General features: G+C 45.0%; 1 protein-coding gene across 3 annotated transcripts in view; it reads left to right on the top strand.

The window, feature by feature from the left end:
• The window catches only part of cadm2a (cell adhesion molecule 2a), a 292739-nt gene that overhangs the window by 251273 nt on the left and 19788 nt on the right, over nucleotides 1-21678 (top strand). For all 3 annotated transcript variants that reach the window (XM_029251282.1, XM_029251283.1, XM_029251284.1), the window contains exons 4-5: nucleotides 6682-6834; nucleotides 11039-11176. In XM_029251282.1, the coding sequence (XP_029107115.1) occupies nucleotides 6682-6834; nucleotides 11039-11176 (291 nt within the window). The remainder of the gene's footprint in view (nucleotides 1-6681; nucleotides 6835-11038; nucleotides 11177-21678) is intronic.

Raw genomic sequence — 21678 nt, forward strand, 5'->3', positions numbered from 1 at the left:
AGGGTCGAAAACCGGAGGACGGAAACAGGAAACAAGGGTTGTGTGAGAACTGGACATCGCGAAGGAGGACGGTCGTCTCAGACGAGATTCCGCAAGTGTACAGGAGCTAAGATGGGTCTTTTAAAGGTGAGTGGTTAGTCAGGTGCTTGATTGGTGTCATATGCTGTCGAGTGACACTGAGAAGAGACGATATGAATAATGATTTGATTATTACTGCTGTGTCAGCCAGGCTTACCAAGTAGTAACCCCCGATCATCAGCCATGTCAAGACAGCTTTTGGTTGTCCATTAGATGGTTTTAAGAACAATGGTTTGAATGTTGTTGGTCTTCTGTGGATGCTGGAACTGAGAGCTTTTTCCCAGAATATACATTTTTGTATTTTCTTATTTTTTTAACAAAATTTTTATTTGAGGGAAGTGCTCGTGTCCATCGGACAACATGACTCAGGGGGTTCGCCGGCTCCGAGAAGCTGTTTGGCAAGGGTCTCCACCCGCCACTGGTTGCACTTGCAGTTTGGCATCTGGTGTAGTGCCACTCGGTGAAGAGGTCCACCTGAATGGAGTCCAATAGTTTTCCACAGACACTGAGTATTGCCTGATTCTGCTTAAAAGCAAACTTGGGGAAAGGAAAAAAACAACAATACATATATAGTAGGCAACAGGCGTTGACACATTATTCTCTCCAGCAAGTCCCAAGTTACAGAATAACCAGTATGCCTCAAGCTATGCTGTCACAGCAGCTTTTAAAACCTTAGTTCAGGCCTTTATTTATTTCCTTATGTGTGTGTGTGTGCATGTGCGTGTTTGTGTGGATGTGCCTGAGTGTGAAATTCCTCCGGACAGACAGAGACAGATGGACCTAGCGCTGAGACCGCACAAAGCTAGCTTTCCCTAGCATGGCCCACAGCAGAGCAGTGACTTTAGCGTTTCCATTTTGACAGGCGGTTTCCTACAAACCCGCTATGCCCTGGGGGTGCTCAGTTGTCCAGGAGTGTTATGACGATGAGGGCCCTTGGGAGTGTCTCCTTCAGGGGGAGATCTACACGCATGGCAGGCCCTAAGGCCACCCCAGGGTAGAAGATTGTCTAAGATAGGGTCAGAGGTGTAGATGTACACTGTGGTATCGGGAGTGGGAGAAGCCCAGATATTCCTTCCGTGGGCCTGTGGAGATGTTCGCCTTCATCACATCTGCCTCCAATCTCTTTGGAGGGAAACACGCATGGTCAGCCTGCTCTTGTTCTGTGGTTATCGCCGCAGACAGAGTTTGGGTGTCGCTGGCAAAATGAATGAAAACTTCTGTGTGATGTGCAGAATTGACAGCAGGTGCTCCTCAGTGAGTCAGGGCTTTGCCTTTTATTTTGTAAGGGATGTCAGTCTGCGTAGGATGGCAAATCTCCACTGTGCTGCAGGCTCTACGGAAATTAACTGAAGATGCTCCTGAGGAAACCTTTACCCACAATGCCTCAGTGAGAGCAGGAAACTTCTTTGTCCTTTGTGTTTTTCTAATTTTTTTCCAAAATGGGGGGGTGGAATTTTTGCCCCCTAAAGTGTGCTGCAGTGCTGGCTGTTACGACTAGACTGGTGCTGTTGGTAGCATAATTGTTATTGATACTTCACTTATGGTAACAGTGACACTATTGCCTCATTTGAATGAATGCTCAGAAGTGGCTTTTATTTGGCTATAAAGAATGGAGTATGGTTTATTGTCGACGGCAGGCTGTGAATTTACAGCTGTGCTGTTTATGTTTGGGTACTTGGCATTGTCCTCCCATGATCCTTCTGCTCTGGCCTTTATTCGCTTGCTGGTTGACAGTGCATTCGTGCATTACGCCCACTTCATTTCAGGATAGTCAGAGCTGTGTTTATATGTCGCTGAAAACGATTATTTTCTTCGCTCACTTTAATGGGACTATCACAACGTGCTGAAGATTTTAAAAAGAAAAACACTAATACCAGCATAAAGTCCCATGACATGAATAGCACCCCCGTGGTGATTTAAACGTGTCCTTATTTGCCCCTTGTACATTTTATGAAAAACTGTGAGAGGGCTGTAATTTTGGTTTGTATTTTTAATTTTTGTTGAAGTAATGAAAGTGTCTATTAACCGTTGTGAACACTGCGCATAGTTATCACTCATGTCATAATTGATGGGGTGATTATACATGATAATTAGATAGTTGCTGGTAATGAGACAAAGATGGGGAGGACTTCAGACTCTGCAGGAATTGCAATCCCACTGTCGCTTGGCAAAATCTATGCAAACTTTTGTTTAAAAGGGCCAGAACATAAATGCATTTTTATTTTGACAAGTCGAGTTTAATTTTATCTCATCCAGTTCTAAAGCAGCCCAGAGGACGGAAAGTTATTTAGCAAACATCCCCGTGGCAATGGGAATAAGCTTAGATCATCCACAGAATTTTAGTTTTTGCATTTTAGTTCTGCCGTCAAGGCGGCCGTGCCTTTGTGATGGTGCCTAGATGGTATGTTGGCCACATTTCAATGTCTGCAGGCTTCTGGGGAAATAAAATGTGCGAGGAAAAACAATCGCGGCTCCCTTTCGTAATTAAATTGGAAAAGTAGAAGTGGACTTATGCTTTTGATGAATAGATATCTGTGCAGCAAACGGGACTGTTGGGTCCCATCAATAGGTAAAGGCGCTCTACTTAGTTCCTTTAAACGCCTAAAGGCTTTTTTTTTCTTTGAGTCATAGATGGTTCTTGCAAGCGCTAATGACCTTCCAAGGCAATTCCTGGCGATGCCTCATTAATTAATCGCTTTAGGCTAACGAGATTGGCACCTTCCAGAATCTTCTGAAGTTCAGACAAAGACAACTTTCTATCCACAGGAGACAAATCTCTCGCAAATTCTTGGCCTCAGATCTGGGAGGGAAAGTTTTCTTACATTTCCTCTCCCACATCAACTCTCCTCTGTATCTGGCACAAGTTGCACAGTGTGCATTTTCACGCTTCAAAGTTTTGTTCAGCTGGGTATTTACTGAGGCAGCATGGGTTCAACGTCTGGCTCGAAGGTAAAAGTGCAGCATCCCTCCAGCAACCTAAACCCGCAGCCCCGGATGCCGAACCTTTACACTTTAATGCCTGGTGCTGAAGTGCACAATAAAGTTTGTATCATTGTGCGTTTGAGTCCCTGCAAGGAAGGCCTACATTTGGACCCGTGGACGTGCCCCTTTGTGTGTGACTCGAAGCTCAGTGGCAGCCCTCTCTCTTTCACCATTGTGAAGCAGTAGGGTTGCACTCATTCGTTTGCCTCCTCGTTGGGTTACGAGTCAAAAGTAGGCGCAAACACAGGCTGTGCCGCAGATGTATTAACCCGAACGCATTTTACGCATCTTCGCCCTCGCCGCGAAGGACTTGTACACGGCCAGTGCCATTTTGTGCCACCATTGCTGCAGTCTGGAAATTGTGTTGCGCAGCCCTTCATCCATCAATATTTACCCTTTCTTGTCAACCCTGCTGCTCTCCGCCGTCGTCTGAAGGAGTTGGAGATGTGTCGCATTCTGTAAGAGACGCTGAAAAGTATTCCTTGCAGGTAGTTTGGTATACAGACGTGTAAAGAGCGTATTTCACAGCCTGAATATGAGGCCTGCGGCAAAGCCTTGATTTGAATCGTATTTCGCTAGCCTTCAGCTCACAGGCAGAAAGTGGCGACTTTCATCTGAGCCGGGCGTCTTATCAACATCTCAGGCATTGTCGACTTCAAAAAAAGGAAGAAAAACAAGGGCTGTGTTCTCTTCCTCCTCTTTCTCCAAGTGTCCCTGGCTCTAAGAGATACAGCGACGGGCAGGGTTGGAGTGCACCGTCTCACCCACGCTTTTGATCGCTGTAGTTGCTGAGGGTTTCTTTAAGATTCCCGCGTGCCGTATCTCTGAGGCGCTTGTGCCGTGTCGGGGCTGACCCTGCCGGCTCCCCTCGCCTTTCATCCTCCTCGGTCTGTTCACCTGCCACGCGGCAGCGCAGCCCGCGCCGCTGCATGCCCATGGCCTCACACCACCAGCCGGTTCACCATCGCTTGCCATCGCTTACAGCAGGCCTGCAAGCCGGTATACGCTGGCGCAGCGAAAAGGTTATATTTTCCTCTTTGTTTTTACTGTGTACGAGTGGTTTTTTTGTGTTCATATTTTTGGCCTGTTCATGGGAGATCACTACAGGCTTGGCGTTGTTTTTTTTTTTGCTTGTTTGTTCAGAACTCTTGAACCCTTTAAAAGTATTGTTGCTTAAAGTGCCTTTCAACAATGGTGGTCGTATATGAGGTAGAAGCAAGGTAAAAACACTATTGTCACGCTGTCACAAGGGCAGGGTAATGATAGTGGTGCTGTGTTGCAGGCGCCGCTCTCTGCACAATGAGAGCCACTCAGCGAGGCATTGTACTGGGCAAACATCGGGCCGGCCTGCAGAACATAATCATGCCTTTCTCAGCGCACTAAAATTGGGTCAATACTGCTGGGTGTAACTCTCTATCACATTGATGTAATGGCCCAGAGAAGCACGAGCCGAGCCCCTCTCTATCGACAAATGATATGAAGATAAAATTTCTCATGCATGGCACTTTTTCAATTTTAATTCAGCCCTAAGTGAAACCTTGAACCCTCCTCCATCTAAAAATATCACCCGCAGCACCAACTATGTTCTTGACCCCAATTCTAACCTTTTTACTCCTAACACTTAACCTTATATGAACCTCATCCAAACCCCAACCCTTTCTGTAACCTTAAGTTTAGCTGAAGCCATAAATAGAATCTCATTTGTTCTCTCATTTTTTGCCAGCCCGACTCTGGTATCTCAGCCTCACGTCAGATTTCTGTCAGAGTCCTTTTTTTGGTAAACACTGAAGGGCAAATACTCATCCTGTGTGCTTCAAGAGTGATCTTATTAAAAGAAACACTAATACCACAGGGCAATTCCACAGAGGTTCCCTTGATATTTTTTTTTATTTATTTATAAGCCTCCTGGTTGCCGCTGGGGTTTGGCTTGTGAAGACAGGCTGTGCTTGGTAGACATTTACTAAGCTGACAGAACTGATTGGCATTTGGCTAAATTGTTTTCTAACTGCCCTCAAAGCTCCTCATTTAAACAACTGAAATCGATTGCAGGACACCAGTTGAGTGTGATGGGATGGGGGACGAGAAAAGCCCTTTTCTCCAATTGTTGAGCTCCTCTCCAAATACAACTTCCTTCTGTATGCCCCAGCCATTGACCTTTCTCTATGGGCTCAGTGTGTGTGTGTTTGTGTGTGCGTGCATGTGAGTGAAGGCGTGTTCCAGCAATGGCCTGGAAGTTTGCTCATTGGCCCCCCGATCCAACAATACAGCCCAAGGTGATTAAAAAGGGTTTAAATGTAGACCCTCACTCATTACACCTTTGACTGGGGTTGCCGGTTATAATGTCGCTTATTATGTTCAATTACTTCTGTACAGGGGAATCAGTGACTGAGCCTTCAGGCAGAAAGCCTGCATCTATTTTATTAATTTCTCCCTCTTTTTGGCATGCCTGAGCTAGCAATGGGTGATCAAGTATTTTCACACAGCAGGGGCTGAGTGACATCAGCCCCCCAACCAACCCCTCACCACCTTTCTCAATTTTTGTCTGCTACACCCCCGCATCACAGAAGCCCTCATTCTTTCAGCCGAATGAATCATCCTTTAATCAGGCTTTAATCGTGTCCAGATCAATGAGGAAAGGGAGATTGATGGTCAACACTCAGATTGCATCGACGGCTGCTTAATGGATAAATATTAACCTTAACGGAAGGAGATTGGAGTCCACGCACTAGCACAGCCACGAGCACATGACAAGAGAAAAAAGGCCACGTTTATCCTATCTTTAATGAACACGGAAAAGGTGCGAGTCTGCATGGATACGGTGCTGTCCCAAGCATCTTTTCGTCGCTCATGAAAATAACCGCCAGCCAAGACATCCTGGTCCTAATGGCTTGCTGATACCGTCTTACATGCAGTTTTTACAAAGAGTGGACCCTTGAAGGTCATGCCTTAAAGTATGCTAATCTGTAAAACAGAGCAACCATAACAGGCCCGCTTTGGTGTCATTTTCCACTTGTGTGTGAAAGAGAACCAAATGGCTTGCTCTTCTTGACTTTCAAGCGTGGTACTTTTCAGTTCAGTGTCTAAATTTATGCCGGTTTAACCAGAGATCTTCAACATTAAAAAAAAACGCCTGCGCCGCTGATCTATATTTCCGGCTCTCGGAGCGCACCTTCAACATAATTGATTCAAATATCAAGGGTCTGAATCTGTTACGACATTAAAGGGTGTAATTTAGCCAAATCCATATTTTCTGTGACTTCTCATGCTCTCTCATTAAAAACGCTAGTTAGACCTCTTGCTTTATAATTGATTTTCAAACACTTGCACATTTCTATTGGGAAAGGCCTTTTTAAAAGCCGAGTCCTTCACCCATCCCTGGCATGCTTTCCTCACAATCCACGGTCAAATGAGAAGAGAAGAAGCATTAAAGTCCTTTTTTTCAGCAGTACATTAAATGTAATACTCCGTGATAAAAAAGCGTCTTCAGTGGCGATCTAGTGGGTTTTAAAAAATCCCAGTTCGAGGACCGTGGCAGACACACGGACCTCATGGCGTGGCAGTAATAACTGCTCACTAAAAGGCAGATGACCACTTCTTGCGGTGTCTCCCTCCTCTCCACAGCACTGAGGGACAATCGCATCGAGCTGGTTCGTGCTTCCTGGCAGGAACTGACCATCAGCATCAGCGAGGTGACACTGCAGGATGAAGGTCTGTACACGTGCTCCCTCTTCACCATGCCCATCAAGACAGCCAAGGCCTACCTTACCGTGCTGGGTGAGTAGTTTACACAGGTAAAATTAAGCATGCTATATTGGTGTACACATATTGTGACTCTCCATGGATCAACAAAATATATCTCATTAGGGGTATTATCTATGTCACAGCGCACCTTCAGTGACGTAGGTCAAAGTTGTATAGGGTTTAAAAACTGCAGTATCCATAACTTTTACACGTTCTGGTGCTATAAAACATCATTGCACATTTCCTGGGAAGGACAGTAGGGTTTACTCAAGACTGTAAGACTTTTGGAGTTCAGGCTAGTGAAGGGTGCTGCAGGTCCTTCGTCTTGGTGCAAGAAGGTCAGAGAGTCTTTAGCAGAGCCATAGTTCGCAGGAAGAGTGTTCGGCTGCCTCCTGTTTGCCTCTTCAAACAAGAGGAGAGATGCTTGCATCGTCAAAGATGTCTTGTATGGCGTGATTCTGATGAACTATCTTGCAACATACACATACCCCAACACATTGTGGGGACAGAGAAGTAAATATTTATGGGCCAGGGTCTCTGGGCTTTGACTTCTGTCAAGGACAATGGTCTTAGAAGTGTAAGCAATATGTTTGAGAGCATAGAAAAAAGTGGCTTGTTTATTTGAAACCCATTTGGCCGCCTTTATTACGGATGAATAGTCAGAATTGACTGTAATTTTTCCAAAGTGCCTTCAGCAGACCTTCTCGCTTTCCGGTCACTATTTGGTGCTTGCATTGCAGAAATGTTAAAAACACTGACAAAATACCCAGAACTGAGTATTGTGCTCCACAGAACGTCTCCCAGGCCAACAAAGGTGTGGGCAGCACTGTTTACCTCAGCTTTGGGTTTAATTAACAGGCGCCACTCAGTCTTCTGTCTGTCACAAAACAGCGTTTAAAGTGGTCCGCAAGGTGTAATTAGTTCTCCCAACCGTTATTGTGCTTCGCCTCTTGTGTGGAAAGGGAGATACTCTCAATGCATTGAGGACCCAGCAGCATGCCAAAATGTACTTTTTTTAACTAGCCTTTTTTGCACGTGTTTGTTTCTATAGTAATGACAGAGCAGGCTATTACCTCATTTCCTATTCGTAAATTAATTAGGTGTCCAATTATCATGCCCGATTTGCATGATTTGACATACCCCATTAAGCCCATTAGTGTACTGTATATGACAACTAGCATAAGAAACATTTAAAACCGGCGATGCAATTACAGTAAGTTTTTCAGCGTTCAGTAAAGCAAGTGCAAATAGATAAATTGATAACTAAATGCAGAAAGGCACTGAAAAACCCCTCCTAGCAGTAATTAGTGTCAACTAACAGTTGGTGAGAAAATGCACTAATGCATCTTAATTGCAGAGGTCAGTTCACTTGAGGACAAACATGTGCAAAGGTCAGACAGAACAGACACTCAGAAAGTCCTTCCACTCCATCTGCTAAATTCGAAGGTCAAAGGGTGTACATGCAAAGCAAAACCGAAGGGGAAAAAGAGGAGAGCAGGAGGCAATCAATAGCTTCTCGGCACAACGTTAATCCGAAACGAGCGTGTCGCCCTTACCGTGCTCAACATTTTCTTTAACCACTTGAACTTGTGTTGCACGATTTGTGAGTGAACAGCAGTGTATCTAGCACCGTTAATCACCTGGGATAAAGGCGTCAGCTAAATAACACTTAATAATCATTGTGTGTCGCCGTGGAGAAAAGCGCTAGCTAAATAAATACGTGTAACTGTAAACAAACTGCCATCTTAAGTGCATATATTTACCGGTGCTACAACACTCAGCTTATTTTTGATGATGAGCCGCATGAAATTTGCTCACAAGTAGGAAAGGCCTTTAAAGGCACCAGTGACCCGGGCCTATTGTCTCTCACTAGCAGGCTTACGTATTGGCCCTGCCATCCGCCTCCCAAAATCTCAAAATCCCTGTTTCTACGTGTAGTTTACGACACGAAAGAAAACCAGTAATGTGCTTGTGTGGGGCTTGAGAGACAAAAGATAAAAAAAAAATATTACAATTCCAAGTAGGGACCAACCTCTTGTACCCTTGAACACAAGGTACTACCAATACGGACTCTTGATTGCTTCGGTAAAATTAAATGCGGGAGGACGTTAAGTCATCGTGAGGCTGTCAACCGAGAGAGACAACAGTGCACCAGGCCCAGAGGTCAGAGGAAGAGCGTGTCCTAGCTGGTGTGTCCTCTACACTTCCCACACGCGTTCTCAGTCTTTGACCGGCGGTGTAGCCGTGCTTCGATGGGATATTGCACGGCCCTACACTTTACTGCTCCGTGGTGAATCGCTGCATATCTTCGGTTGTCTGTCACTTAATTTACCCACAGAGCCACAGTGCCATGTCAACCTGGCCCAGCCTACTGCCTAATGTGTGTCTAAGAGGCTGTAGCGCAGCTCTCTGTGTACTGTGTTCACACTAGTTTAGAACAAATGCAATTAAACTGAAACAAATATTTTTGAGACTTTGCAAAAATGCTTAAAATCACAGAAAATTAACTCGACTGCTATAATTCGGGAGCTGACGGAGAGCTCTAGATGCTGTGCTTACTTTTTTCTGCAGTGAGAAATGGTTCTGTTTTATGTAAGGCCAGAAAATTTATTTATTTTTTTTTTTTTAGCAAAACAGAAATGGGTATTTGTTAACTTTTTTTAAAAGAATGCCCTTTTTATACCCAAAGCTCAATTCCAGACAGAGCAGTCTGTGTTTATTAACCTTAGTGGCAGGTACTCAGCCTCGCTGGGTTGAACATTGGTCTGAAAGGTTGAAAAGGCAACAACACAGACAGGCTGGCTTTTTGGCAACTTGTTTATGTAAGGATTGCGTAACGTCTTTTTCGCCGTCTTTAGTCCTTTTTTAAGACCCTTTCCATTGAAACATTTAGGCATGGTCTTGAAAAAAAAATGGGCACTTTTAAAGTACCTTCCTCAGTTCCAGACTTTGAAACATTCTGTACTTTAAGAAAAGCTTGTCTTGTGTTCACTGTCTTGGAAAACATGCACAAATATGTATGTTTATTTATTTATTTTAAACATCTCTTCGCTATACACAAAACAAACAGTAGGATCTAAGCAGACTCTGGATCTGCAATTGGAATTCTAATTTGCAAGAACTTGTAAGATAAAATTTGCTGACAGCTCAACTGACAGTTTTACCGCAGCTTTATGTAGTTTTGTACCATGGCCAGATGGCTGATGCGAAGACCGGGCAGATGTTGCTGCTAGCAAGGAATAGAAGCAGCTTCTCGAGTTTCTGCCCTTAATGAAATACGTTCCCTGGGCTACGGGGCGTTCCTCAAGCAGGAGGCTTGTGCTCCTGTGCCTCTGAGGAGACAGGAAGCGTGCTCCTGCGGGTCAGGATGGAGAGAGATCAGCAGGTGTGAGGCAGTGGCCTCTCCGGCCAAAGCTGGGAGCTATCTTTGGCCTTCTGTGTATATTCCTGCCGAGTCAGCATGATAGACCACCTTCTGTCCAGTACCACTGCTTAGCAGGTATGAACAAGGAGTACTAGGGTATAACAAGCCAACCAAACTTGTAAGATTTCTAAGCATAATAAGTTATGTTAAATATGTTAAAATATGAAAAGACATGTGTATGTGCAGGAAGTATTTTACTTCCCAGTGCAGGAGTAGCTTTACAGTTAATATTTATCACATATGACAGAAACACTGAAGGTCATTCGTCAAGTCATGTGTGTCATGTGTACATAGTGCTGTTGTACATCACGCGGTGAAATTTTGACTTGCGTGTTTCCTGCAGAATATAACTTATAAATACAAGGTAGACAATAAATATGACCTTGAAACATTATATGCAACACTGAGACAATACAGAACTCACACACACCAACACATATACCCCATTATTTAAATAGTACATTCTATTGCAAAAATGCATTTTCAGTGATGTTCGTTATGATGTTTATTGGGTTAGCCAATTCTCGCATAAAGGCGAACACAGTTTTCTGAATAGATGCTTATGTGCAGGAAGCATTTTACTTCCCAGCACAGAAACCAGGGAGCAGACCCACAGTCCAGTCAGGTAGCACAGGGGTCGGGACTCCTGCCTTGCACTCACAGGACCAACCTCCTGTAACTAACATCAGGATTTTTTTAAAATGCAGGAATTCTTGAACTTAAGGGTAAATTGATGGGCTTTGATACAAATGAAGCCCTGTGAGTTTCATGGGAATTGTTGTTGAGGTGTGTGTTGTACCTGCTGTCCCGTAGGTGTCCCAGAGAAACCTCAGATTGATGGTCTCACAAAGCCTGTCATGGAGGGGGACCACATCACACTGACCTGCGTGACTTCTGGGAGCAAACCGGCTGCCGACATCCGATGGTTCCGCAATGAGAAGGAGATCAAGGGTAGGAAACGCCATCCGGTGCGAAACAGCTTCCCAAGGGACGTTCAGTCAGAACTCCCAAGTCCTTCACATTTATCTGATCGGAAATCCTATTCACATAATCAGGGACTCGCTTACACACCGGTGTGTTGCTTTTCTCACCTGCCCTTGACGTTTGTGCTTAATTTTTGTTGTTGTTGTATTTGTTCTTGTTGCTGTCAGCGACGGTTTTGGTAAAAACTCATTATCGTCTTCTGAAAAATTTCTGCACCTAGAGAGCTGCTATCAAAAAGGAGCCTTTATTAGTGTCTAGTGAGCAGGTGTAAGTCGTAGGTTGCATGTTGGCATGATTGACTTGTTACTTCACTATGTCTTGTCACCCCATTTCTAATATCGTGACCTAACAAGTAGGTTAAGTGGGTGATACTCTGAAATAATATGAGTGAGTTATCACTCTGGGGCCAATGACTGTCTTGCTGAGTGCAGTACTTCTAAAAATACAGACTTGTAATTAGTTGTAATAACACATTTTTGCTTTGGTAATTGCCGCTTCTCCAGTGGACAGCGCCGGAGGGTGATGAGTTCTTTACTGTGCGACTAGCGTAACAGAGCGATTCTTGGATCAATGCTTTTAAAGCAGAGAATAGTTCCACTCGACTGTAGCCGTGACATGTAGACACTTTGTAAATGAAAATCTGCTGTGCTGGATGGAAGTATGGTGGTGCTTCTGAACTGCAGAGATGTGTTCTACTCAAAATTTTAGTCCGACATCACAGTATAACAGCACACCTACAAGTGGACCCTAAATCATGGCCAGGCTTATCATGATAATGCCAGTGGTGCTGGTTATTGAATTTGCAACAGTAAACAAAAGCCGGTGGTTTGTCACATTTTGTTTAGCGATTTGGAGAATTTTTCAGCAGACTTGGACAGTCACCTGGGACACACACTGAAAGTTTTGTTTCACTTTAATCAGTTGCTGTGTTTCTCAAGTTGAGCTCAAGATAAGACTATAAGCTCTGCGATATGGTCAATAGGGTTTTTCCCCTCTTTTAATTTAAATGCATTTGTTTGTTCTTTATACTTCGATTGAGGGATTGTTGATTTAACAGCCGAGGACAATGAACAAAATAATCTCATTACGATTCTTGGAGCTCTTGATTACACCCAAAAAGCAATTGTCTAAGTCTGACCTGTCATCGATTCGGGTTTTAACATCATGATTTTAGACAACGTGAATAATAAGGTTCTTTATCGCACTCGTCCTTGCCATGGCAAATCTAATGAAATACCTGTTATTTGAAAACACCAACGCTGTGCTTTAATTAACACAAATGGTGTTCAATTAAAAAGTCTACCATTTGCTTATGCTAGACAATGCCTTTTAATCACAGCAGATTGATTAGTCATTATAATTATCGGTGAAAACAAACAGTGTGGCAAGACGTGGGCAATTGCTTTCACCTTTGCTGTTTTTGCTTCAAGCAGAACCCACTTGTTGCAGAGTTTCAGCACCCAGACAAGAAAGAGCTGACGCCCCAGTGGTGCTTTGACATCGTTCAGGCGCGTGTGGCTCAGGTTGCTGAGGTGGCTCGCGGACCAAAGGGAGGGTCACCTGGGGCTGCAGTCTTTGGCAGGACGCGTGAAGAAAAGAGCAAAACAGTGCCACCTCATGCCGTCGAGATCATCCCTTGTGCTTTTACTGCCAGGCCTGTTCCCATTTCTCTTGCCTTCTGGCTGGTAACATCATCAAGCTGGCCCGTTTCGGTCACTGTAGGCACGAATAAAGTGGCTCTGCAGTGCACTGTGTGTCACTTTCTGGCACACCTGTGGACAGCCAAATCCATACAATACAGGGCTCCATGCTTTATCTTCTAAACCTGCACTTGGCTCGTTACCCTTGGCAGTACTCAGGAACAGAAGGCTGCCTGCCAAAGCCCATGGCATGCCAAAGCATTATCTCTCTTTTAACTTTAAAATGTGTACTCACACAGCCGCTGCGGGACGGATTCATCTCGCAGTTTTCCACTCATCGTAAAACTGATGCTGAGACGAAAGATTGACTGAACACCAAGAGGAGCAGCTGGGTGCTTCCTCAAATAAGTACCTCACAACAGTGTCTCTCTCACTTTGAGTCTTGACAGCCAAAAGCAGATTTGACAAGATGCTGCTCTCGCAGATTAATTGTCAGCAAACTTTGGTTCTGAACGTTAGCTCCATTCCTTTAGAGGAACGTTTCAGGTGGAGAAGTGGCAGGAGTTTGCTTGCCGTCTCGAGTACTGCAGTGCAGCGATACTGACTTTTCGATACGAGCAAGAAATGAAGTGCGAACATACATATTTATGTCCAAAATTGCCTTGAAAACATGTATTTCTCTTCGGCCCCAAGTACGTATGAGCGCAGTCATTCCCTGCAATCATTTTTTTCAATCGGAGTGAAAGGCAGGGTTTCTGCTGAAACTCTCTGTTTGTTTGCTATTAAATAACCACTGTGTTTGGGTTTCCTAAGGAGCACTGACTGGGTAGTTGTTGTCAACACAGGGCTGCTCCTATTTACATGGAGCCCATTCACTGCCGCTCTGGAGGGCCATTGTGTGATCGCAAATGATACCTTCCTTCGCTGCTGCTTTTTGTGCACTTTTTTTTTTTTCACATCTGCATGACCACGATGAGGGCAAAAATCTTCCTCTGCGCCATTTCTTTGCCATCACAGGCAACCGTATAACATTATACTTTTTTTTACATTTTTATTTTTTATTTATCTCTGGCCATACGTCGGTTTGAACCCTAAAACGAAAATTATGAACATGAGTACTCCTATTAAATTTGGAACGATTTGTTCTGCGAAAACCATGTTGGGAAAACACAGTCCTTTAGGGGATACTGTGATGTTCACACCAGTGTTCATTTCATGGTTCTGCCCCTCAGACGCTTGTTTCAGATTTTCACACAATCGAAGCCAGACTGGGAGATGTCTGTAGCGGCACCAGCAGTGTTCTCTCCGCTACGCCCGTGTTTCGTGCGGAAAAAATGAAAGCAGAGCTTCTCACTCTGATTTCCCACAATTCCCTTGCTCACCGCCGATCCCCTAGTCGACTGACTTTTCCGCGTGCTTCATTCTGGTGTTACGGACAAATCCTTTGGTGTTCAAACTTTTACATGTCGTCCCGCTGTCTGTCATCCCCCAACGGAATAAAGAAATAGACGGAAGATCTGCACTCTGGCAGCATACGTGAGAAAGGGGAGCTCGATCCACTATCCGCGGTAAAAGAAGGAGAAGCTGGCCTACTTCTTGTCTTTAGTTACAGTACAGCACCTAGATGTACTGAAAGGCAACACATGGCAGCGACTCCATTTGAACCAGAGGCCGGATCTCCGTGTGTCTGTAGCGTAAGTGAAAACAATAGTCTCTTGTAAACCTAGCAGTGGTATTTTTTGTTACGATGTACCAAGGGATACAAAGCGAGGCCTCTGTTGAAGCAGAAGAGAGATAGACGCTTCCGTCACCAAAGTCTGGGATTTTCCCTTCAGGTTTATTGCTCTGTTTCTTTGAAAGGCGCTGAATTTGGCGGGATTTCAGCTTTCTGCCAGTTCTCTGTCACAGAGTCCAATGACCTAAACAGCGCATCAGCAGCTATATTTATTGCGCGTGTATTTATGTATTATGTAACACGTTTAGGATGAAATCAGTCATTTGCCATTGGAAATGTAATCCCGAATACTCCGTCTGAGTCATGCTTTTGATATGAATAAAACATGTACCATAATGGTATTTTCAATCAGATACGCTCCTCTGCTACTTTGAGTTCTGCTCTCCTTGGATATTGAAGTTTAAATGACAATTTACCACTTTTTTGCATTTACAGTGAGTATTCTCTGAGGAAATGAAGTTCCATTCCTTGCCATGGCAACCCACACATCGTAACACACTGTAGCCCTGAAACGCAAGTTAGAAACTGACTGAAGTGATAAATTGGCAAAAAAAAAAAACTACAATGGAAAAATCCACGCTTTCGGTGTGGTATTTTCACCTGGTAATCCATGCAGAAAGCCCCAGTTACTCCCCCCCCTTTCTAAATTCTCACGTGAAGGACACATCCTTATGCCTGAGGGCACGTAGGTATGCACATGCAAGAAATCTTTGTGTAGAAGTCCATTTTTCCCAGAATGCATTGCATAAACAGGCTGAGCGTTCCCCGCAGCATTCTTACACAACAAAGAAAATGTCTTCGACGTAGCGTGTTCAGGCCGCTGTAGGATCACCCTGGTACAGCCGAGTAGTTTCTGGGAAGTCAAAGCGGCAACGAGAAGGAGGAGGGTTGGTGTGACAGGTCGCCTTAAGCACTGGTAACCGCTACATCTATGCTGACGGCAGCTTCGCTCTCTGTATCTGTCTTTCGATCAGCTCATATATAGTTCATATTTATTTCTCTTTGGCTCACCGAGCTTGCTTGGTTCAGCCAGTGGTTGACCACCTGTGTCAGAACATCTGTTAGACAGCATGATCTGCTTCACCGGCCCGCTGTCATTCAGCTTCACTGACAATTCATTCCATGCGCCTGGTTTAAAATAGGGTGCCCTTTCCTCTTTCCGGTGGTATGCTGTCTGGCAAATGCTGCTCAAATACAGGGTATAAATACAGTATAAATATGGGATGGAGCCAATGTTCACGGGAAGTGCGCTTCCTGAGCCTGATTCAGATTGGCATGCTGTAATGAGCAAATGCAGCTTATTTTCTTTGGATATAAGCCGAGCACCACGATGCTATCAGGCTATCTGGGGCCATATCATTTACATTGAGTGCTGCTTGAGGGGTCTGCTCAGAATGCCATTAAAGTGGACCACCTGAGTGTCTGCCCGGCAGACTGCACCCAGCATGCCACCAGCAGTGCGGTGGAGGGCGGTCAAGGCCTGCCAGCAGCTATTAGCAGGGTATGTTTTCACAGCGTTCCTGTGATCTGAACTTTTGCTTCCAGTTTTTTGTGTACAGTTGGTCCTTTTAGTTCGGTGCATTTCCAGTTGGCAGGAAAAAAACTGGTTTTTCATTATATTTTTCATCTGAGGATCTTACATCTAGGGGTTATCTCATCTCACCCCCCACTGGTGCATATATTCATAATGCCCCAGAAAGCTTAGTTATGAAGTCCTTTCTGACCTTACTGAGACTAGTCTTATCAAGCAATCCAAAAGACAATACTTCATTGCCCCTGTCATATTAGAGCCTTCTTATTTCTGCAGGAATCGTCTCATATTCATCCAGCAGTGCCGGTGGTGGTATTTCCAGGTCCCTTGGGAAATTCTCTTCCAGTCACTTACCAGCCCTGGTTTTCGTCAAGGTCACATGGCTGCCTACCACACCCAGTAACACCAGTAGAAGTTGTGCTACCTCAGACGACCTTCTATTTTAATGAGATTTTCTCTTTTTTTTCCCCTTTTTCTTTGACGGGTAATAAGTTGAATTTAGATTTGCTCTATATTGAGCATTTTTCATGGAGAACAGGCATGGGTGGCTCATTTGGCCTAGCTGGGCGATGTGATTGATGGCGCGGGGCTCTGATATGAGTCTTTCTTCTCGAAATGCTACGCACACAGCCGGCTATGAGAGGCCAACAGTGAGCTGCCAGTACCATCAGGGACAGCCTCCCCGTCAGCCTCATAACTTACCGAGAGCCGTTTCTCTCTTGAGCAACTAATTTCCTAATAGAGAGTGTTCTACGCTAAAAATCAAGCTTCTAAGAAATTAACACATTGTCTTGAAGAAAAAAAATCACAGGCTCAAAGACATGAACAAGCAGTCTCACAGTGACAAGACAGACTACAATAAAAGTTCTATTTTTAAATTATTACTTTATGGAAACGTCAACTTCTCTATAGTTTTGAAATTAGATTTCAGAAGTTGTATCTGGCAGACTCAGAGCCCTCAAAGAGAGATTTTCACACTGTCATTGTTCCGATGTATCCCTTTGTTGGCATTGTGCCTCTCTGATTCTCTTTATGAAGTCAACAAAGCCCAGAGGAACCTCAACCCTGGCTTGATCCCTCAGGAACTCCAATTTGATCTCCTACCCTTCCTTTAGTCCTTCTTCTTATCTAGCTGAGGCAGAGCACTACTATAAAAACAGTTGTAAATATATTAGTATTTGAATCCTTCTGAACATATTTTCTTATTTTTTGCATCTCAGTTGCTGGCCAAAGTCACGGGGGCGGAGTGAAACATTTTGTTTGCGAACATGTCCGTAAGCACAATGTCAAGAGCTTTGCGACGAGAGTAATGCGTCCAAGGGGTTTCCACCGGCTCACCCTTGACGTGTGGTCACGTGGAGACGAGCCCATCGATCTTGCGGACTTGTTGAAATGGCGCTGCAGCGTAACGAGAACTTCGCACTCGAACCGGACAGTCTCGCTCATGTCAATCGCCCTTCCTCCCAGCTGCTCTTATGTGGTGTGCTGGATGCTGCAGTTAGTGGGTGTTAGTGAGTAGGAGGACAATACTGCATAATAAAAAATGTGTCAACAGGGAGAAGGAAGAAGATGGAGAGAGAGGGAGAGAGGGAGGGAGACGGTAAGGAGTCAGTTGTTTGGCGCGTGTCTCGAGCCCAGACGCAGCTGTCCACCCATTTACTGAGGGCCCTATCAGCAGAGCGCATGAGGTGACTTTCCTTGGGCGTGTAATTGAGGTAAATGAAGAGGAGCCAAGTAAACCGTTTTGTAAACAGAACTGAAAAGCATTTCGGTAATATTGTTTTTTAAAAAAAAAAAAAAAAAAAAGACTCACCATTTTAAGCAAAACACTTGAGGCGTGAAACGGAGCTTCAGAACGAAATGTAAGACGACGAGCGCGCCGTCTTCGAGTGCCATTTGTCTCTTCGCACGCTTTACCCTCCTCGAGTGTGAACAAAACAACATGCGCACAGCGCACGAAAACGTCCCGATTTCCATATGGCGTAACGCACTCGTCGTGTGCCGCGTAAGTAAACCCCGCGCCCCACCCCACCCCACCCCACCCCACCAGCCACACCAGAAATACACACACGCAGATAGAGGGAGAGAGAGTTTTGCCCCATCAAGCTGATTAGTGGAAAAGCAGCGCGCGTACACCGACTCCGAATGGCGGGCCTACGGGGTGGTGGCGCTGCAGCGCCGCCCCGTGACTCTGGGCCTCTCCTCTCTCTGCACAAAGCCTGTTTTTAATGGCTCTGTGAATCGGCAGATAAACAGCCTTAATCAGTCTGTCTCCTTTGTCTCTGCGGCTGTTCCAAATCCCCGCTGTTTGAGGTGGAAATAAGCATTTAAATTTTGATCTGCCGTGTGGAAATGAAATGCTAATCATTTTTTCTCACAGGCCCGGTGCATGCGGCAGCTATCTCCAAACACCAGGAAAGCGTTCCAATTTAGGGAGCTCCGAGACTCATACCCTTAAACTGAAATTATAAGTGTTGAAGTGTGCCTCTATTTGCACCAAATTATGTCCTGCTATGAACGTAATTACACGAGGTGGCGTGTGTAATGAAGATTAGGATTGCGGTTTTCCCCGGACCTCTATTGTGGCGATTCCAGATTTGGGTCATAGTTTTTGTTTCTATTACAGGTGGGGTCGATAAATATTTATGCAACACGCGCTGACCTTAATTTCTTCCCACTGCCAAATCTCTACGGGCAGGACACGCCGCGTAACCACAGCATCGTAATTCCGAATTATACGTTGATGTTTAAATGTCGGTTTGCATTTCGAAAGGCGACGGGACAATTAATGCTTATACAGGATGTCATACATTGATTTATAGGTTTCAAGCAGAAATGTCTATAGCACAGAGGAACAGATACATTTTAACTGGGAGGGGGTAGTCCATGAAATATCATATGCCTGTCAGTTATTTCAACAGCATTTTTGCCCTGAACTGAATCTTGGATACTTTAGGCTGGGGGTGATAAAGCCCATGTCATTGATAACAAGGCCCTGCCCACACAGGGTCTCCCGCTCACTTTGCTTTGTTTAATTCTGTGTTTTTGTCTCGAATCACACACACACACACACACACACACACACACACAATCAGCTGCCTCTCTGACAATCTGTAAAGCACCCAGCGGGACCTCCTCCCTGCTTTATTTGCTCCTTTACGTGCACGCACACACATACACACACACACACACACACACACACACACACACACACACACACACATTTACAGCAGGGGTTCCAGACCCAACGCAAAGCATCCCTGCTCACAGTTCATCACCACCTTTCCAGATGACACAGCTGCATGCTCAGATACCCTCAAGCGGGGCTGTGGAGCCGCAGGCGCCCCCTAGAGGTCACTGACTGACAGCTCTGCAGCGCATGTGCTGACGGCAGGGAGAAGGGGAAGTGGGCTGAGGGTGGTGAAGAATGACTGCAAAGACATCTCCTAACAAGCCTATCTGGGCCAGAGCTCTCGTTCTGACTGCATGACTTTCACAGGACCAGCCCTTGGTTCCTTTTTTGTATCTGGCTCCAAGAGTACGATTGAGGCCCTTGCATAGAGTTTTTAGTAAAATCCAGCAAAACCCAAATGAAAACCAAATTAAAACCACAAAAAAATCTGATATTGCAAAGCTGCACATATGATGATGATGATGATTATTATTATTATTATTATTATTCAGATAATAATTTTATATTATTATAATTCCATGTGTTATCACCATCATGCCTACTGTCTCATGTGATCTCTTGAAGTTACACGGAATTAATATGCATATGAAATTCAATGCACAGTACATAATTATTGGCATCTTGATCAGAAGATATATTCATATAATACATGCAGCTTCTGTCCCTTTCAGCCAAACCAAACCTGTGCCTCGGGGTGTGTCATTAACCAAACTGCAAAGATAAATTAGTCATAGTTTGGGAAATGCTGAATAAAAATAACATATTCACACTTATTTTCCCAAAGGGGGCTTTACTAGCCAAACGTGGGAGTCTGATGGGTTTTCCTCCTGCAGCTCCCTGATTTAAATGAGTACCACAGCTGGGACCCGACTTTTCGACTGCCGCAGGTTCAAACAGCCTGACCTATCTTGTTCCATAAGACACTTTTCAAAGGAAAGTCAGGTCCTTTGGTGTATCAAACCAGTGTCATGTAAAGCATCGGAATATATTCGCTGATTCTCTCCCTGCCTCCCTCCGCTCAGATTCCGGAAGGTTCACGCGCGAGCTGTGGGCGAAACGATGAGCTATAATTTATGTATTAGAAAAGGGGCGCTGAGAAACGCAGCATTTTTTCGTCATTACGTTAGAAATCTCAGCTCACGTGGAAACAACTCGAAAAAGGCTTTCGTTTAATTTGTCTTGACTGATCACGTCGAATAGCGTCCCTCTGTCGTTTAATCCCGTCTAATCCTGGCCCGTTTGAGACGACACCCCCGTTCGCAGCGCTCCGCGAAACACACCTTGCGAAACAAAAAAGCTCCGACAGGTTTTGACCGGGCTCTTCTGGTGTGCCATCCTGCCATTTAACCCTCATTGTGATTCAGACGGAACGGTGAAACTCCTAACTGAGAAAGTGATTAAATGACATTTCCCCCCCGTGACAGCGCTTAATAATGTCCTTTGTACCTTGGAAGTCATTTACAATGGGGATTACAAACTTCATGTTTTATTCAGAAATGTGTTGATTGTATCTAATGATTTTTTTTCAATGGGTTTTCCGCAGATTTGTGGTATTATGCTTAATTTCTGTAGAGGGATGAAAGCTGGTCCCCTTATGCGTTTAAATCACTGAGGAGTTCACGTGTTCGCTGTGATCCCCACGTGCGCTCGCATTAAACACACCGGGATAACGCCACGTTAGGCACTTCGGACGTGGGCACGAGAGTCTGACGGCACTGTGTGACCGTGCTTGGGCCTTGTCTTCTCCATTGCAAGTTGTCAAATAAAATAAAGGTGATCGCAACTTGTAATTTGTGCCGTCCAGGTGAACACTCTGCGCGCCTTCGGATGTAGGCTAATCCCCGGTCCCGTTCGTGACGCTCTTGCCTCGTTATCCTAATTCCCAGTATTGATATTGAATCCGTTTAATGTTTATCGAGCCGGAACATAAAGATGCTGGCGAATCAGAAATTCGGTGCTAGAATAAAAAGTTTGTGTCGCGCATTCCGCCGCAGCGTTAACCGCCATTGGTGACAAGTGCTTCCTGTGGAGCAGCAATGAGTCGTCTTATTCCATAAATCCTTGGATTTGGCATGTGAAACTTTCTAATATCTAACGGCTCCAGGGTGCCCCTTTCCTGCAGAAATGAAAGCCATTTTCCAACCAAATGAAATGCACTTTAAATCAAAAGATGAGGGCAAAGCGGAACGAAGCGGGCGCGCTTCGTCGCTCGTTTCGCCCGGTCAGGCTGAGGGAAGGCGCCCCGCTGAGGAGGCACAGTTCACTGGCGGTGGGTGGGAAACACAACCGCCTCCCCGGGGTCGACGCCCCGACGCGCAGCGTCACGGGCAGCGGCAAAGCCCGGGCCGCGTCGCCCGCCATCGTGCGTGC

The sequence above is a fragment of the Scleropages formosus genome, chromosome 4 (assembly GCF_900964775.1).
Source record: "Scleropages formosus chromosome 4, fSclFor1.1, whole genome shotgun sequence".
Classification (NCBI taxonomy): domain Eukaryota; kingdom Metazoa; phylum Chordata; class Actinopteri; order Osteoglossiformes; family Osteoglossidae; genus Scleropages; species Scleropages formosus.